This window comes from Microchirus variegatus, assembly GCF_963457635.1.
Source record: "Microchirus variegatus genome assembly, chromosome: 6".
In the NCBI taxonomy this organism is placed as follows: domain Eukaryota; kingdom Metazoa; phylum Chordata; class Actinopteri; order Pleuronectiformes; family Soleidae; genus Microchirus; species Microchirus variegatus.
In genome coordinates, this window is record NC_139807.1 from 1,329,565 (window position 1) to 1,350,229 (window position 20,665).

The 20,665-nt window shown below is 40.4% G+C and overlaps 1 protein-coding gene across 1 annotated transcript in view; it reads right to left on the bottom strand.

The window, feature by feature from the left end:
- atp11c (ATPase phospholipid transporting 11C (ATP11C blood group)) overlaps positions 1-20,665 on the bottom strand; it is a 41,565-nt gene that overhangs the window by 11,681 nt on the left and 9,219 nt on the right. Inside the window, exons 2-11 of the mRNA XM_083890637.1 lie at positions 15,005-15,124; positions 10,848-10,937; positions 5,788-5,868; positions 4,041-4,148; positions 2,527-2,655; positions 2,355-2,443; positions 1,709-1,759; positions 726-790; positions 525-606; positions 288-438 (exon numbers count right to left, since the gene is read on the bottom strand). Of these exons, the coding sequence (XP_083746763.1) occupies positions 288-438; positions 525-606; positions 726-790; positions 1,709-1,759; positions 2,355-2,443; positions 2,527-2,655; positions 4,041-4,148; positions 5,788-5,868; positions 10,848-10,937; positions 15,005-15,124 (966 nt within the window). The remainder of the gene's footprint in view (positions 1-287; positions 439-524; positions 607-725; positions 791-1,708; positions 1,760-2,354; positions 2,444-2,526; positions 2,656-4,040; positions 4,149-5,787; positions 5,869-10,847; positions 10,938-15,004; positions 15,125-20,665) is intronic.

Below are 20,665 nucleotides of genomic sequence, written 5' to 3' on the forward strand. Positions count from 1 at the left end.
ACAAACAGCGAGGGGAAGCAAGATGAACAGCTGGTGAAATGGACCATATCACACTGTAGGTCTGCAGCCGCCATTTAACTGTGAGACGCTTCACGAGTGGAATTCTGACTTTAAAGTCAAATATTTCTTCCCCGTTTCCTGCTATAACTTATTCTTCACACAGCAGGGGGGGGTCATTTTTGAAGCATTTATGTTTACTCCCACTTATTAAATGTATAGAACTAAAATAAAATAAATAATCCAAGTTAAAACACAATACACTGTAAGTCTGTCTGTGTCGTACTCACAAAATTGGTTTCCTTGACCGTCTGTGTTTTCTCGTTGTACCACGGCTCGTCTTGTCCCGGCGTGCCTTGCCAAACGTACTTCAGCGTCGTGCACACGAGGGCCTTGCTCACCAATATGCACAGGTACACGAGTAGGAAGGCATTTATAGACCTGGAATCACACATAAGTTAAATACAGTTTTGAGAACACCAAAGACACGCCCACCTCTTAAACTAGTTTTTCTTTAATTAACCTACTTCTCCACGACAGAACGTTTCTGGGATTTGCCCTGGTAGTTGAGAGCCATCTTTGTCTCCATGCCAGTGTAAATAGCAACACCTGAAGGTAGACAAGACAGCAGAGAAAGACGAGAAGAGGCTTTGTTTTATAGACGCTGAGGCTTCTTCACTAACACTGATAGTTTGATTGGAATTCAAGTCGATATCTGTTTGACTGACCACAGATCTTCTGAGTGTTCTTTAAAGTCGCTCCTTTCAGCAGCAGGTTTTCTGGACCCAAAGACCTGAACAATCACATCAGGACAAACGCTTTAGTCCAAGAGAGTCTGTGTGACATACACACACATAATATGTGTGTGTGAGTGAGACTGTGTGTGTGTGTGTGTGTGTAATATAGTCTCACTCACTCACACACACAGTCTCACTCACTCACTCACTAGTCTACACTGTATACAGTGTAGACAGTATACAGACTGTAATCTATGCTGTATGACTGTAGTGTGCGCTAAATGACTAGTCTGCACTAAATGACCGTAGTGTGCTCTGTATGACTGTAGTCTGCGCTGTACAGCTGTAGTCTGTCTGTTGTCTACACTGTATGACTGCAGTGTGCGCTGTATGACTATAATATGCGCTGTACGGCGGTAGTTTGACTGTAGTCTACGCTGTATGACTGTAGTGTGCGCTGTATGACTGGTGTGCGCTGTATGACTGTAGTGTGCACTGTATGACTGTAGTCTGCGCTAAATGACCGTATTGTGCACTGTATGACTGTAGTTTGACTGTAGTATACGTTGTATAACTGTAGTCTGTGCTGTATGACTGTAGTCTGCGATGTATGACTGTAGTCTGCGCTGTATGACTGTAGTCTACGTTGTATAACTGTAGTCTACGCTGTATGACTGTAGTCTGTTCTAACCACAGTCCCAGTGTACTTGAGAAGAACATTGGTTGTCATTTGTTTACATGACAATAACAGAGCTGTCAATGACAAATGCCTGTGTGTGTGTGTGGGGGGGAGGGGGGAGCTCTGGAAGCAGTCACTTAAAGCCATGCCAGCCCGATTGAATTTTAATGATCGCTGACAAAGAAGCAATCAATGGAATAATGATTTGTTGGTGATGCAAAGGTAAACAAATGAGTCCTTGAGCAGCTGTGTTTTTGATTTTGCTCTTATTTAAAGTGAAAAGGAGTGATTTTACCTCATCGCAGGCTCCTGATTACTGGTGTAGATGTGCATGCGGCCAACAAATCTGAAACAAAAAAAATCACAGACACACGACTGAATAACACAACATTAATAATGATATTAGCTCTGCGTTTGTTACAAGTACAGTGGGAATTAACTTGAGGTATCGAAATTGAGACAGAGTTCATTTACTTGACAAGACTATAAGCAGTAAATTACCTAAAAGCAAGTGTAGTTCTTTCAGAGCCAACTAATTACTGGTGGTTAGACTGCAGCATGCTGTCAGTTTCACTGAGGCTCAACAGTAAGCATTTGCTGCCATGGCTGACTTGGCACATCTCAAACACGACTAAAACGTTGGGCTGAGTGAAAAATATTGGCCCCAAGAGGGAGACAAAGGTTCCTTTAGGCTCCACTGAGATTCCGACACCAAGAATAAAAATTAACGACTAGAAATACCGGCCCACTTTCACCATTCTTAATATGTAACCTATGAAACATAAGCACACAACAACTGCTCCGCTTAACACTGTTGAAGTTAATAATAGACTCATTCAGGGTATTTCCACCAGGCATTGTGTTAATCCATTTCCCAACAAACCACAGGCATTGCATTCATGAAGTGTAAATCTTCTCGGGCCCACATGATGAGTGCCTACTTGTAAAGGTCGGGCTGAGGCTGTTCACACTCGATGGTGGCGTTGAGAGATTCCAGATCCCTCACTGTGTCTGGCACGGTGTAGTGTGTCTGGACGGAGGGGAAGAAGCAAAGTTTGAGCTTTCGACAACACGCGCAGGTTTCAGGTTTAGTCATTCAGAGAAACCTCTCACTTTATGGTTGGACTCTCCATCCAGACTCGCCGTGGTCACAAAACACGTGTCGTCGTCGCGGCTCGTGTGCAACAGTATCAAATCACAGGGAAAGGTCTCGTCTTCTTCCACCTGCACAACATCTCCCACCTGATCAAAGACAATAAACGTGTAAGTATGTATCAACATCACAATATTTCAAAGTGTGCTTTCACACTATTATTCATGAGCACACCACTGGCAGCCGCTAATCAATAATAATCAATTATTTAGCTTCATTAATGAATTCATCTGCGCTACCAGTTCAAAAGTTTGGGTTCACTACATACAGAAATGTCCTTATTTTTTAAGAAAAGACACTTGTTTTTCAATGAATATAACATTAAATGAATCATAAAAACACTCTATACATTGTTAATGTGGTAAACGACTATTCTAGCTGCAAACGTCTGGTTTTTAATGGAATATGTACATAGGTGTATAGAGGCACATTTACACTGTTCTAATGGTACATTGTGTTTGCTAATCGCGTTAGAAGGCTATTGATGATTAGAAAAATGATGCTAGCATAGCTGAAAACAGATTTGCTGATTCTTAAAAATCATCATTTCTAATGTTGTCAATGTCTCGACTATATTTTCTATTCATTTTGCAACTCTTTTGATGAATAAAAGTCTGACTTTTAATGGAAAACACAGCAAAAATTGTATAGGTGACCCCAAACTTCTGAACGGCAGCGTATGAACAAACGATTCACTGATTCTCGGACTCTGTTTTGCTTCTGACAACTAATAAATAAGCCGTCTCTCTTCGCTAAGGTCGCTAAAACAATGTTTCCTTCAGCTCTTGACCCTAAAACACCAGGAGGTAACTTTACGGCTGACTTGTGTGAACTGTGCCGAGAGCAGCTGTGAACAGCTGTGTTTGGGTTTTGACAGTTGGATGTCGAATTCCAGCGGCGTCTCCAGAGTTTGGTCACACGTTTAACAAAACTACGCTACCGTTCAAAAGTTTGGGCTCACCTATACAAGTTTTGTTGTGTTTTCCATTAGAAGTCAGACTTTTATTCATCAAATGAATAGAAAATAAAGTCAAGACATTAGAATAGATTAGAAATAATGATTTTCTCAAGGGTTTTCTAATCATCCAATAGTATATGTACATATTCCATTAAAAACCAGATGTTTGAAGCTAGAATAGTCGTTTTACCACATTAACAATGTATAGAGTGTGTTTATGATTCATTTAACGTTATATTCGTTGAAAAAGAATGCTTTTCCTTCAAAAATAAGGACATTTCTAAATGTAAAATGTAAACTTTTGAATGGTAGTGTACATTAAATACCAAGACGACCATGTTTGAACATCTAATCAGTTCAGTAGACAGAGCACGGTCTCCGTCTGTGCATGAATTTCAAACTCTGTCATGACAAAGCTGCCATATGCATATTATCTCTCGCTCGTGTCTCTAAGGAAATATTTATTCCAGTGACGCAAAGACGTCGGCTGCTGCTGCTGCTGCTGCTGAAAAGTACCTTGATCTTCTCGCTCTCCTTCCGTATACTTCTGCCATTCTCTATTACCGTCACCGGGTACTTGTTCACCTCGTTGTCAGCCTTGTGCCGTAGCCAGTCCTCGTAGCCCTACAGCAACAGTACAACATCAGAATTAACGTATTGTGCAGATAAACAACTATTTTGACAATTGATTAATGGGTTTGAAGCTTTTTTTCATGATTAAAACAAGATTTGTAGTTGTTTTAGCTTCTTAAATGTGAATATTTTCTTTGTTTCTTTGCTCCACTTAACAAAGAAATCATTAAAACTGAATCATTTTGGTTTGTGGACAAAACAAGACATTCGAGAACATCGTCATTTTCCAGGTTTGACAAACACTGATCAACGTTTTTTTTACATTTTCTGAACCAAACGATTACCAAAATAATCTTTATATAATCTATACTATACAATCTTTACATCTTGCAGCAGCACTGCACCGGAACAGTGCACCACGAAAAATACTGAGAAAGAAAGAAAAATAATTCATGGAGCTGCAGCAGCATACGGCACAAAGCCTAATGTATACTTCATAAGTGCTTAAAGATAGTGATGGAGACAGAGGCAGTGGTGCAGAGATGCAGAGAGAGACAAACTCCTGTGCCAAGGTGGAGCTCGGCCCAGAAACTGGTGTAAAAACGGTGAAATGTGAGAGGAAGTCTCTGGGATGTTTGCTGCAGAGGAACGATACCACGGGTTAGAGAAGAGGGGAGGATTCCACTCTTGGTCTGAATAATAAGGGTCGATCAGATCGCCGTGGTTTCAGACTTCAAAAGCCCGTGTTATTATCAGTGCATCACATATATTTTCAGAGGGAAGTCGGTCCACCCGCTGGATATTTCAAAGACACAAAGCTGAAACAATACACATCTAAAGCTGGGATGTAGGAGTAATGCAGTCACAGAAATAGACACAGGCCTCTGCTCTCAATGCACAAAACACAAAAGAAAGTGTTTTTTAAATTATTATTATTAATTTATACTAATAAAACAAGATTTCTGATTGTTTTAGCTTCTTAAATGTGAATAATTTCTTCGTTTCTTTGCTCCACATAACAAAGACATCATTAAAACATTTTATGGACCAAACGATTAATTGATTTATCGAGAAAATAATCAACAGATTCATCTACTATTAAAATAATCATTAGTTCCAGCTCTATATTCATCCAAAAACAATATAACACTGTCATTTTACACGTGTGTGCAATATATTTTTCCTCCTTTTCTGAGCTGCTTTAACAAGTGAATTTCCCCTCTGTGGCATCAATAAAGTTTGATCTAATCTAATCTAATCCCAGGTGCAATATCTCAAGTGCAAGCCTAGTTTACACTGTACATATTAAAACCATACTGTATATATTCTGGTTATTCTTAATGTATATATTGTGTAGTCAATTCTACTTTGTATAATCTTAATAATCAATAGTTAACGTCTTTATTGTACATTCATAGATTACCTTTACTGTCTTTGCTGCTATGACAGTGTATACATTTCTCCATTGTGGGACAAATAAAGGATTATCTCATCTTATCTTATCAACTGGCTCGGCTAATCTCTATTCTCCGTGTTTTCTTAACTCAATAGATTTTCAATCACACACACACGCGAGGATATTGGCGCGTCTCTAGGAAAATGTAAATTAGACAATTAGCAACGGCAGGTGAGGAGAGAGAGAGAGTGAGAGTTTGTGTGTTAGTGACACCTGATGGTGGCAGCGTCTTACCTGCTTGATAGCCGTTACGGTGATGACAAAAAATAAGGGTAGGCCACTGGTGACGGGGCTGGTGGGAGTGTCTACTATCACCTGTGGAGGAGGGAAAGTGGAGGGAAATCAGCTCAGTGAAAATAATATCAAGTTAATAACACACAAAAAGGGCAAAGTGTGACCTTACTCAATACTTCACTTAGTTTGGGCTCACCGATTTGACATTTTTATTAATCAAAAGAGTTGCAAAATGACATTGACAAGATTATAAAAAAATTATTTTTATTCCAAATAATAATTTTGCCCTTTCATCAAAGAAGCAGCAAAACTGTTTTCAGCTGTGCTAACATCAGTGCACAAGGGTTTTCAAAGGTTTTCTAATCATCCAATAGCCTTTTAACGCAATTAGCAAACACAATGTACCATTAGAACACTGGAAACGGTTCTCTATACACCTATGTACATATTCCATTTAAAAACCGTGTATTTCTGATTCATTTAATGTTATATTCATTGAAAACAAAGCGCTTTTTCCTTCAAAAATAAAGACATTTCTAAGTGACCCCAAACTTTTGAACAGTAGTGTATGTGTGTGTGGCTCTAGGAGGGGGAGGAGCCTGTGGTTAGGGTTGAGACGATAGGCCTCTAAATGCAGGGTGTTGTCCGTTTCTTCGCCTGTTCTCTAAATGTTTTCAGGGGAATCAAAGGATTGCACTTATTTTTGAAGGACGGGAGCGAGGAGACAAGTAGAGATAATAGTGGTAAGTACGTGGACCTGTGATCACGTAATCCCAAACAGTTCAGGGACGGCGGCGGCTAAGCCAAGGCTGAACAGGCTAAAAAAAATAAAAATACACAGTACACAAAAGGCCTGGAGTGTTGGGCATAATATTGACTTAAATAAGACGGATTTAGTGGTGGCATTTCTGAGGCTGCGGAATGAGCTGGCGTGTGAATTACAGCTCACACAGGCAGGAGACATTAAGCTGTTTTTATTTGTATATTCCGACCAGGAGAATTAAACGGGCAATGCTTCCTCGAGTACTCTCCAGTGTACTCCCTCCACCTGTGCTCCGACCGAGAATGAAACAGAAACGCTGCTCGCTCGCTGATCACACTGTAACAATACAAACGTATGCACACACACAAGAGTCAGCTTCACTGTGGTTATAATTAACTGCAGGAATAAATCAATGACAAGGCAGAGATGGACTCGTGTGCATCGACCACACGGAGGAGAGTGCAGATTCAGAGGAGAGTCTGCATTATATTTGTAGTAGTTAACAATTCCTCTGAGACAAGAGGATAAAATAACAATTCTGCTGCAGTGTGTGTGTGTGTGTGTGTGTGTGTGTGTGTGTGTGCTGTGAGAGTCGTCGATGCTTCAAAAGAGCAGTGTGTGAAGCAAACACTTAGAACACCTGGCTGCTGCACTCATACAGCGTATAGTGTTTGGTCCCCTGGGAAAAGTGAAGTTAACCCCAATCATGTTAGCACTCTAATGTTTGGCATGACCATTTTTAAAGCAGAGAAGGTAAATGAAGCAGCATTTTTCTTTCTCCTTTTGCTATATAAATGGAACGACGGAAAAGACCGAGGACGGCGTGTCCTTCTGACGCAGCAGCCAGATGGCCAAACTCACAGAGCCAACTTTTCAGCCTGGACGTCGTTTGATTTTGATAAAGTCTTTGGCACTTTCAGGACAAGGTTTTGTTGGCGACCGTTCAACTGGAGACTATAAAAAGAGAAATTATGGTGGTGGCTGTTTTTTTTTTGTTAGTATCAGTTCATCAACAGCGATTCTAAAAAAAGAAAACACTTTTTTTTAATGTCTCACTACAGGATCATCTTATGAACTCATACTAGTAAACTGTGTCAAGGACAGCTATCATTTTGGAAAAGTCAGTATATACTGTATATGTTCTCTTCCGTCTTTATTAGCCAGATGGTTAAAGTAGACATATTATAGCCTATTTGTCCAAGTGAACCTGCTTTGGTCAAAATACCTTAGGGATGAAGCACCATAGCAGTTCAATCACCCTGACAATACAGCCCTGTTTGAGTGTCTGTCTCTTTAAATATGCTAATGAGACACAGGAAACTACACGACCGTTGAATTTGTACAAATTTTGTTGTGTTTTCCATTAAAAGTCAGACTTTTATTCATCAAAAGAGTTGCACAATGAAAAGAAAATATAGTCATGGCATTGACAAGATTAGAAATAATGATTTTTACAAGGTTTTTTCAAGGGTTTTCTAATCATCCAATAGTCTTCTAACGCCATTAGCAAACACAATGTACCATTAGAACAGTGGAAATGGGCCTCTATACACCTATGTACATATTCCATTAAAAACCAAAAATTAATTTTACTTAGAAAAATAAGGACATTTCTCAGTGACCCCCTCAGCGTCACTGAGGCTCCGGCAGCTAACAGCAGTTAGCATTTGGAAACGCGATCATTTGCAGACTCTAGCTGGCACATTGCCTTCAGATATAAAATGTAAATCCTCTGAGGCTGGAAGTTTGTGTAGAACTCTGTGCTGCACTGTGCAGACAAGAATATGCTGTGTTTTTAGACCACAAAAACATGAGCCAGTCATCTTTTTTCACACTTGGCCTCCAGAGTCCCAAATATAGGTATTAAAAAGTTTGATTTTGCATAATATGTCCCATTTAACACAACCTTTTCCACTTGGCCGTGAAATGAACAACAAGAAAATCACAGCATGAGGAGAGGAGGAACTGTGCTGATCCCGATATATACTGCTGCTATAATATCAGGAGCAGCAAAGCGGAGCAGCACAAAGCCCTTTTTCCTCTGAGCCAGGAAGTGTGTCAGAGTGAGTGACAGACAGCGGGTCCTCGGGCTTCCAGGGCGGCGCTGCAGGGGCACTCGCATCCTCCTCCTAACCCGTCGCCCTCTCATCGTCACCCTCTCCATTACTCTTGCATCAACGTTTCTCTTCCCCCTCCGACTCTCTTCCCATTCGATCAAATTCAAGCAAAGACACGCAGGGCTATTTATAGACGAGTGGTGCTTTTAGATCAGCCGGTGTCTATTTGTGGCACTCAGAAAGTACAGAGGGCTTCCTGCCTGCTGACGTCAGCAGTGCAACGCTGCGGAGAGATTTGGGGGTGCAGTGGAATGGGGAGGGGAGGGGCACGAGTGACAAAGAGAGAGAGAGAGATAAAACAAGGGGGAGAACAGAGTTTGATGATGCGTGACATTTAGTCGCTGAAAGACCATTTGCATGACGCCTCTCAGGGGACGTCAGAGGCTTTATTTCTGCATATGAGTGCACACTACATGTACTGTACTTGTACTCTAATATAATGCATGAGGAAAAGTGAATGGCGAGGATGAGGAGGCGCTGGATTAGTGGAGAAACGCCAACCACGCTGCAGCTTTGGGTAAACAACATCAGCAGCAAACCACGGACACCCACTGAGTCACATTTTCCCATGCACACATTCATCATACACACACACACACACACACAAATATCTACACTGCACGCATCATCCCACTCTAATAAGCAATAGGCAGTTTAGTGCGAGTGGTGCAAACAAGCTTGGCGGTTCACTCCCACATAAGTGTGCTGCATTAGCTCAGTGTAAACTCTTCAGCTGATCCAACAAACGCCGTTTAAACGTGCATCCATTAGCTGGGAATAATATAGAGTCATAGAGTTATAGAGTGGGAAATAAAGACTTCAAATACAGGTGGAAACTATGTGTCGCACAATATAGTAAGTGAGAAAAATTAAATACTTCTGAAACAATTAGGGCCCAAGCTCGAATGTGCCAGGAACCTATTGTTCCTGTTGAGATAATTAATTTTCTCCGACGTTGCGCTCATTTTTGAGGACGTTAACGTGCATAAAACTCTTGAAATTTGGCACAGAAGTAGGGTTGGTGACAAATGTCACAGTAGCATAGGGCACAAAGCTGTTTGTAGCACCAGGGCTCTATAGCGCCCCCAAAAGTGGGGTCATGATTAGACAAAAGTCGCCGGATCGGGGGGAAAAAAAGTGGCCAAATGTGCGTTAAATGCTAAATTTCAGATTTTTTCCTATCGTATCCAAGTCGCACATAGTTGTTCCGATTTTAACCAAACTTGGTACACTGGTTGCTCTCAACAAATTTCTAATCTACTTCCATTAGCTCCGCCCACCCAGAATTCAGCCATTTTGGAAAAACGGAAAATGGCTAGCCTACGCATTTGAACAAACTCGTCCTAGCATGTTTGAGCTAGCCGCGTCAAACTCGGTCCGTATGTCCGAGACAAAGTATTGACTATAAGTTATCAAGGGATTTTCTCTACAAAAGCCATGGCCTCAGCGCTCCGACAAATTTGGCGTTAAAATGGCAGGAAAAGTACTTTAAAATTCAAAATTTTGAAAGCAGAACTACATGAAATGTCTCCGAGCGGTCCTAGTTCATCTTTCTTTCTGCTGTGATGATGCCGGTGTGTATCAGTACTGGAATACGTTTGCAATAATACGATCATTAATTCTATTTTCTTGGTTTTCGGATATGTGCGCGTGCCGTGGATGGAAACCCTCGTGGAAAAATAAACACATCGACCGATCTGCCGTCGACAGAGAATAATGGTTAGTGCTCTGCACATAGATATGATTTGTCAGGTTTAGAATGTTACCGCACTTCTGTCTGCAGTCACTGTGTGACTTAAGTCTGTCAGTATGTAACTACAGAGAGAGAGAACATCCCTCCACCACCTGTTTCCACGAGTGAGGCCATAGTTTGCTGCCATAGTTTAGCTTACTGCTAAAAGAAGAGAGGACAGTTTCCATCTCCATGGAAAGAGGAAGAGGAGAGTTCAAATAAGAGCATAGAGCAGGGGACTAAAGATACCAGTCGTATTTTAGTCAGCGCCAGCTCACAGTTTCCACTTCAGAGAAAGTGACACTAGAGCTGAAACGATTATTAACTATTAACTATTTTGATAATCCATTAATTGGTTTGAGGCATTTTTTCATGATTAAAACAAGATTTCAGATCGTTTTAGCGTCATCAGTGTGAATATTTTCTTTGTTTCTTTGCTTGTCCTTACCTGCACCAGGAAGATGATGAGGAAGTAGAAATTGGCAATTCTTCTAAACTGTTCAAACAGGTTCTTTGGTAGAAAGTTCCATACTGTATACTGTAGAAAAACAAAAGAAAACATGCATGTCAGTCACATGAACAGATATTATACTTTGTTAACTTTGCTAGCTGCTCTTTGTTCTATGATGTCTTTGTCAAACTTGCAATAGGAAAGAGCGTTGAGGTGTTCAATAGTCAAGGAAGAGAACAAGGTGACTTTTAACTCCCTTAAAATTCTGAGTTAAAAGTGAGAATTCTGAATTAAAAGTGAGAATTCTGGGTTTTGAAGTCAGAATTTTGAGAATAAAGTCAGAATTTTGGGAATAAAGTCAGAATTTTGGGAATAAAGTCAGAATTTTGGGAATAAAGTCAGAATTCTGTGTCTTTAAGTCAGGATTCCGAGTTTTAAAGTGAGAATTCTGAGAATAAAGTAAGAATTCTGAGAATAAAGTCAGAATTCTATGTTTTTAAGTCAGGATTTTGAGAATAAAATCATAATTCGGAGAATAAGGTCAGAATTCTGTGTTTCAAAAGTCAGGATTTTGAGAATGAAGTGAGAATTCTGAGTTTAAAGTCAGAAATTCTGACTTTAATGTCAGAACTTGTATATATTTGTTTCCTGTGTGGCCCTTATCCTCTTCCGTATGTTTTCTGTGTGTGGTGTTGTTGTTTTTTCTCAAGTGGCTGTGACTGCTGATGCCATCAGTGCTACTACAGCATCACAATTATCGGTCTAAATCCCTGGAGCGGCAGCTCGACAATATCCTGCGAGCAACTTTGTGCCACTGCCACCAAACAAAGTATCAGGGTGAACAACACACACACACACACATGTTGACAGAGACAGAGCAATAAGGCACTGTTTATGAAGGGAGAGAGTGTTGAAATGCAGCGGTAGCAGAATAATCCATCCCATTTTGCAAGAGAGAGAAAAAAGAATGAAAGTAATGAGATTGCGGGGGGAGGGAGGGGGGTGGCTGTGGTGGAGGTGATGTAGAAACACAAGCAAAGAGCGTGAAGACAGAGATTGGTCGTTGCATCGTGCAACAGGATGATTGAGAGCAGAGACATGGAGGAGCATAAACACTACAGCCGGGGTCATTTAAGACTGTGTTCACCGACGTGCTCTGCACTGGGACTTTGTGCATCAATATAAATGAGGGGTATAATAATAATAATTAAAAAAAAAACAATACAAATCAGTAATCTGTAATAAAAGATACATTATACAACGGTGTATTAATACAGTATCAATATAAATGTGCTATGAACCAATCTATGGCCTGTATTTTAATGTGAGGACATTTATTGCTTTGCACTGGCAAAGAACATTAGATAGATTTAAGCTAACATATAGCTAACTTTAAGCTAACAGAGCGATAACTTTAAGCCAACAGATAGATAGATAGATAGATAGATAGATAGATAGATAGATAGATAGATAGATAGATAGATAGATAGATAGATAGATAGATAGATAGATAGATAGATAGATAGATAGATAGACAGACAGACAGACAGACAGACAGACAGACAGACAGACAGACAGACAGACAGACAGACAGACAGACAGACAGACAGACAGACAGACAGACAGAAAATGTGCTGTTTTCGCTACCGTTCCAAGGTTCGGGCCCACTTATACAGTTTTTGTTGTGTTTTCCAATAAAAGTCACACTTTTATTCATCTAAAGAGTTGCAAAATGAATAGAAAATATAGTCAAGACATTGACAAGATTAGAAATAATGACTTTGCTTTCGTCAAAGAATCAGCAAAACTGTTTTCAGCTGTGCTAACATCATTGCACAAGGGTTTTCAAGTGTTTTCTAATCATCCAATAGCATTCTAACGCCATTAGCAAACACAATGTACCATTAGAACACATTAAAAACCATCGTTTACCACATTCACAATGTATAGAGTGTATTTAATGTTATATTCACTGAAAAAAAGTGCTTTTCCTACTAAATATATTGACATTTCTAAGTGACCCCAAACTTTTGAACGCTAGTGTATGGGTTCATATAAAAGAATCTCTTGCATGTGGACTGTGTACAAGACACATTTTTTTTAGCAAACACAATGTACCATTAGAACAGTGGAAATGTGCCTCTAAACACCTATGTAAATATTCCATTAAAAACCAGACATTTGCAGCTAGAATAGTCGTTTACCACATTAACAATGTATAGGGTGTATTTCTGATTCATTTAATGTTATATTCATTGAAAATAAAGTGCTTTTCCTTCAAAAATAAGGACATTTCTAAGTGACCCCAAACCTTTGAACGGTAGTGTAAATAGTTCTGAAATCATCGCTCTTTTAATGTGTCCGTAAATGGAAATAAATTAAGTCAGATTTAGGTCTTTTATGAACTATCAATTGAAGGTAATCCCTCCATTAGAGGGAAGGGTGCACACCCCGAATATAAATCCTACTGTTGTCCTACTCTGTCTCTTTCTCCCCCATAATTTACCCCCTTCATATTCAAAGGTCTAGCCAGCACAACACATGCCCAAAGCCAGCTGCTGACACAGGGCTGAGGGGTGACATTTAGACAAGTGGGGTGCAATCTATCACAGTCCAGAGGGAAAACAAACAAATTGCCCACCCTGCGAGTACATTAATAGCAGCCATGCATTTTCAGCCAGTGACAGACAAATAATCACCCTCTGCTGTGAGAGTGAAGACAAGCATGTGGACAGTCAGTGGGAGGAGGAGCACGGAAAGGACACAACAGTTCGTTCTACATTCCAAGCGTTAGATAAGAGGAACGCAGTGTTCGGAAGTGTGAGAAAATTCATCTCGATATTCAGTCAAGAGTGAAACTCTGGTATTTGCATGTGTGAGACGATATTCACGCTCTGGAACAAACACCTGCTCTGAGTGATAAGATCATAAATGAAACACAGGCGTGAACGCAAGGAAGGGCGTGTCAAGGAATGCGTCCTCGGTTCCAATCGCTCAAGCCATATTTATTAAAAATGTGTCTTGTACACAGTCCACATGCAAGAGATTCTTTTATATGAACCCATACACTAGCGTTCAAAAGTTTGGGGTCACTTAGAAATGTCAATATTTGATGGAAAAGCACTTTTTTTCAGTGAATATAACATTAAATACACTCTATACATTGTGAATGTGGTAAACGATGGTTTTTAATGTGTTCTAATGGTACATTGTGTTTGCTAATGGCGCTAGAATGCTATTGGATGATTAGAAAACCCTTGAAAACCCTTGTGCAATGATGTCAGCACAGCTGAAAACAGTTTTGCTGGTTCTTTGACGAAAGCAAAGTCATTATTTCTAATCTCGTCAATGTCTTGACTACATTTTCTATTCATTTTGCAACTCTTTTGATGAATAAAAGTGTGAGTTTTAATGGAAAACAAACAAATTGTATAGGTGGACCCAAACTTTTGAACAGTAATGTATTTGTACCCCAAGATGAAGTAAAGCAAGCCCACTCCACTGATGATGTCTGATCCAATACAGATTCATAATGAACTTTAAGTATTTTTACAATTCCTAGTGATAATGCAATGATCAATTTGTAGACAGTGCTGCAGTATTAACACAACGTGGTTTCTTTATCCCATGTTCTTGCTCAAAAAGAGTGTGCTTCATCAGGGTCTCTGCAGGTTTCAACAAGTCAAATTTAAGACTTTTTAAGACTTTTTAAAGACCACAATGAATACAATTTAAGACCCATTTCAAATCCATACTGGCAAAAAAAGTACAAAAGACATGAAGGAGAATTGGAGCCACAAATCTTTGAAATTCGGCTTAGCTGTGGGCGTTCTCCGCTGCTATGCTAAGCTAAGCTGTAACACACTGCGGCGCGCGCATAGCACACTAGCTAGTGGTGCTCGATAAATTCTCACCGGGGGAACACAGGTGGCCTACTTTAGTTCCGTGTTGTAGTTGTGTTATCGCATCCTCAAAAACAGAAACATTTCAAAGCGAGTCTAAAGTTTATGCATGTTTTAAATAAAAGTAACTTTGATAGATTTTTAAGACCTTTCAAAATTGTATTTATGAGATTTTAAGACATTTTAAGGCCTTAAATTCAAATTATTGGATTTTAGACTTTTTAAGACCCCACACGGACACCCTGTTCTTACCTTGGAGGACACAATCCTGTTGTCACAGAACTTGGGAGGGATGATGGCATCGTTGGTGGATCCTGATTGATGACCAACATAGATTGTCCTACGGTCTGCTCTTCTCTCATCTTTGCCAAGCTAGAGGGAGGAGAGGAGAAGAAATGTCAATCCATCACATCCAACAAAGACTCAAATGTACATCACAATCGAGAAAATACAACCTCGGTTTCGTGGTGCATTGTTGTTTCAGATTCAGCAAACACACAATGATCACAAAAATCCATTCTTGAAAAAAAAAAAAGGGTTACATTCCTCAAGAAGCGAGGTCAAGAATTAAAAGATTAGATTTTCTTCTACGGTGGAGCATGAACAATAAACGATTTGAAAAAGCACCCTGATCACGAAATGTTGAGTACAAGCCAATAACTCGTGAGGGGGGAAAAGAAAAATGATGGCGAGGGTCACCAAGGCCAAAACGGTGATTGTGCGTGAACTATAACTTAATTTCTTCTCTCCCAGGTGGTCACTCATCGATGACAAGTAATGAGCGTGGGCAGCTGGAGGGGGCGACGACGCTCCCCTTAGATTTACAGGGTTTGAGCTACATGATGTATTGGTGATGCGTACACCAGCAAACACACACACACATATATATATATATATATCCACATATATATACACACACTGACTGAGGAGCTAAAGACACACTGGGCTCCCCTCATTATTGTGTCGCTGAAGCATTCCTCTTCCATAAATGGTCGTTAGGGTGAATCACAAAGGAAGGACACTGAACCAGGGGTTGTTGTCATAGTGTTTCAGGAGCTATCCAAACATGCATAACAATAATAATATAGATAAGTTTGGTTCCTTTTCCTTTTGGAATTTAAAACATTTCCCACACACTGTGTGGAAACAAGTGGGTTTATTGTCCTGTGCATAAGGTAACCTGATGCTCACTGCTTAGATATCATGCAATTCACTAACATTCTTTTTCGAAGCCATGTTTATGTCTGGTATTTACACGCGTCTCAGGTGCTTTTATCATAAGTTGAGAGTAGAGCTGAAACAATTAAAACAAGATTTCTGGTTGTTTCAGCTTCTTAAATGTGAATATTGTCTTCGTTTCTTTGCTCCACATAACAAAGAAATCATTAAAAAATTAATCATTCAAACAAGACATTCAAGAACATCGTAATTTCCAGGTTTGACAAACACGGATCAATGGTTTTTAAAAAATTTGGGCATTTTATGGACCAAGCGATTCATCGAGAAAATAATTGACATCTAAACGTGATTTCCTAATGAAATAGAGGTAAGAAAAAATGTGCATGTGGGAGTATGAGTACGTGTTGGAGAGCCAAAGAAAGACAAGCAGGTGTTGAGCAGATCAATGCTGTGCGCAGCGCTAGAATTAATAAGATTTGAATTGAGGACGCGAGTGCTGATATTGGGTCGGACAGCGTTGTTGGTGATTATAAACCTCATAATGAAGCCGCATGATGTCACACTTCAGTGTGGCCAAGGACGCACTGAGTACACACCACCGTATGTGGCCTTCATCAACACATCTCGATCATGTTCACAATCACACCTGTGTGCAAAAGCTGTCCAAATACACCCAAGACGCATTGTGACCACTTGAAAAATGTAAGCTACGCTCTTTTCTACGTTCTTTCTGTCACCTAACTGTCTCCATGGGAACATGTTGGAGGAGCACGATGGCAACAAAACTAATACACCTATTTAGCACTTTCCACTTATTTCTTATCATCACCAATTCACCAACCATAGACTATTTTTCCCACCAATAAAAGTAAACTAAATGACCCGTCAGACATCTTACAGTGATAAGATGTTGACCAATCAACGTTTCCCCTCCCTCCCCCACTTTCCAAAAGTAGCTGCGTCCTCTGCTCGAGTAGAATTTATGCAACAGATTACCATGAACATCGGAACCTGGACGAGCGCCAGCGAAAGTGTGAATTACGGCCACCTGGACAGCGAGCTCCCAAACGTCTGTTACTAAGCAAGGTTTGGATGAAGCGGTGTTTTGAAAGTCTAATTCATGCACGAGAGTGCAGGAGCACAGACTACACAACTTCTGTTCACTTCATAATTTGCCATCTTCATTAACATAAAGGCAAAAACAACGTGCCTTCGTTCTGACATATTTACAACCACAGGCTTACATAACACTCGTACGTGAGAAGCAACGTTCACACTTCAGCACGGCATTCAAATGCACCATTCCCTGCCCACGCCGACACTCCTCCGACTCAACCCAACAGACCTGGCTGCCAGAGGATGAAGGGAGATAAGAGAAAAGGAGTGGGAGGACGAGAGAGGAAGGGAGAAAGGAAGTACAACAGGATCCAAGGACACAAACATCACCAATGGTTTTCTTTGTCAAACAACAATCAGCCTCGCAGCAGGAGCCGTGAGCCAAGGACACCCCCGTGGACTATACCATTGTTCATTTATTTCAATGCAATGCTTCTGGACGTTGTGTCATTTTTCCGTCCATGTACTCTGAAAAGTTACCGTTTATGTAAATGTAATGCAGGGCAATTACAGGAAGCTATTTGTGCAGAGCAAAGACGAAAATGCAAGCAAAGGAACAATTTACAAATCAAATTCGCATTAAGCAAAGGATTTACTCGGGGGTTACAGGTCAGACACTCAACAGTGTTAGTTGGCTAGCTTCCACTAGCATTACTGTAACTATGCTCCCACTATTATACAAACATGAGTCATGCTACTGTTAGGGTTTCAAAGATGGTATAAACAAATCATCTGTTTTTAAGTTAAATGGTTTTCAGTTTTTCCTTTTTGGGGAGGTAATGAAAGTGGACCAGTTTAGGGTTAGGGTTAGGATTTCGTTTCACTACCTGGGGTCAACCATACAAGGAAATGGACAGTGCACAAGAGAGAGGGTGCATGTGTGACAGACGGATGTAGACAGTGGCACTCTCTAAATGACAGGAGGCAGAGCTGGAGATTCCAGAGCTGAAGATGCTGAGATTTTTTGTTTGGGAGTGACCAGGATGGACAGGATTAGACATGATTAGCATTTTCGTGGGACAGCTCAAGACAACTGGTCAAAAGCTCTCCAACAATCTACAAAAGCAAGCTATGGGATGACAAAAGAAATGTTGGCACCTGCCCCAAACATAATTCATGATTAAAATGAGACGCTATATAAAATTAGGGAACAGTCCATGCCCTGGGGTCCTAAAGATAACAGAACTATTAAAACAATCATTGATTTAGTGACAGATTCACTGTAAAATATAAAGACAGGGCCGGACCACAGGGCCCACTTCAATTTTAAGATGTGCAGCAGAAATGCTCATCTCCAAAATGAGCTGAGCAAAATAGATTGCACTAGAAATGCTAACGCAAGTAAAAAAAAAAATAGAACGTGTGAGTGCATTGTCTTTGCCTTGTTGTCAGAGGTCAAATAAAGCCGTTCCATGCCAAGGAAGTGTGCAAATCAAGCAAAAACGGCCAAGATTCAAGCGCCAATATGTCGATATCAACGCAGCATAATTGTTGATGTCAAAGCATCAGCTTCAAAAACTAAGAGGAGATCAGTAAAGCCTGCACCCAGTGCTCAATTGAGCTAAGATTTAATTGCTCGGTCAGTAATTATGGTAGAGAACTGACTGTACCTCACATATATATACTGCACACTAAATGGAAATATGGACTCACTTTGGGACAAGGGAGGAAAGGTAAGCCTTTAAGACTGAGTCCATATGTGGACGGATATATTTGGAAACAGAGGTTTCCCTTCCCCATTTTTAAAAATAGTCAAAAGCATGTCAGATCAACAGGTGGCGACATAACAATCAGAATCAGACGGGCAGACGCTGCTCGTTCCGGGAGGCAAACAACAATGAAGTGCCATCGAGCTAACTCCTCTACATCACACTAGAATACAAAATGACCAAAACACATTAAAAACGGTGACTGGGAGTCCTGCCAGTCCAAGTACTACATCAGATTTTTCCATATTGTGTTCTACAGTGGCCATTTGTTGTCTTCCAGGAAAGGGGGAGGGGGGGGGGTCATGTGGCAAGAGCAGGTACGGCAGCAATTATTAACCAATGACGAAATCAAGTTTGTGGACAAAACAAAAAAAAATCATAATTTTAAGGTTTGGGAAACACAGACAAATATATGTTTAACATTTGTTGACATTTTGTGGACCAGACAACTAAATCAGTCATTACAGCCCTATGCTAGTGCTGGACACGCTAACGGGTGACGTCATGTTTACGTGACTCCCGATTGGTAAAATGAGTCTCTCAAGGAACGCAGTTCGACTGTAGGCTAACACGACTAACTGGTAAACAGTGCCTGGAAACATTACCCTATACACAAGTCGGGATGATACTGGTCAAAATCACTGGATCGGATAGCGGGCTGGTACAAATCCAAATCTGTAAAATCAGATAATATCCTATATTATATCACGCTTCACTATACACAGACTGTAAAATGTCAATAAAACTCAGCAGTAGCATTTTAGCAGAGTCATGTTGTGGGCTGTTTATTTCTGCTTTACACAGTTGGAGAATTAGGTCTTTGGAATAGCTTGAAATGTGTTGTGAACAGCTTTGTGGTTTTAAAGGTCTAAAATTACTGCATCAGACCGATATCGGCATCGGCAGATACTCAAGCTTGAGATATCGTTATCGTGCTATCCCCCACACACAAACATGATGATTCAGCAAAGACAACATTGTGGCAGATACAGGTTCCACAGGTCTCCGTTTCAAGCAGCATTTTTTAAAATCTTCTCATTTTTTAGGTCTCTAAAACACCAGGTTCATGGTGGAAGAAGAAGAAGACAGGCATATTCTGAGCGGAACAAAAACAGATTAGTGCAGAGGATGAGAGCTGGGGAAATACAGCAGTGCATTCAGCCACTGCCAAAATCCCGATGATGACCCGGGTCTGATGACACCGTGTCCTGTCACATCATCTCACTATTCACTATCCCACTTTAGTCACAATCTGTGTGTTTTTAGCCGGGTAACCAGAGAATGACGAGGCTTGTAGACGCCGTAATGAAAAACCACAGTCCTTTTCTAACAGTCAGAGCTTTGTCAAAGTTTTTAAAAGATAGTTTTATTCATAAACTGACGCTGACCCTGTAGGATGAGGTGGTTTAAAGGAAAACAAATTGTAGAGACACTCTTATTAGGAGGATTATTCATCTGAGAGTCTAGTTTTTAACCTATATTAGTATCAATAAAACGATTCCTTTTACATAGCCCTTATTCTCTTGACATAAACATATTGCCATTTATGGCCGACGAGTCCTCCAGAGTGCATACTTTAAGTAGTTCTGGCTCCGAGGACTGCTCTGCATCTTAAGCTGTTATGCTTGACATCACGGTTTAAATGAAGCATGGCGTGTTTGATGTCGACAAGTCTTTCTAAGCAAACTGCAAACGACGATTCTGTGATGTGTAAAAAGAAAAATGAGCAGTGCCAAAGCTGCAGGGCTGACAAGAGCACAGACACCCCTGTACCCGGACACAAACATATCCAACGCTGTAGACTGGAAAACGTCACAATACACAGTGGCCTGTACACCGATTAGTCTGCTGTTGTGGTTTTGTAAGCGTTTGACAAGAAACAAAGCTCATTCAGTACATGGAGCTTACA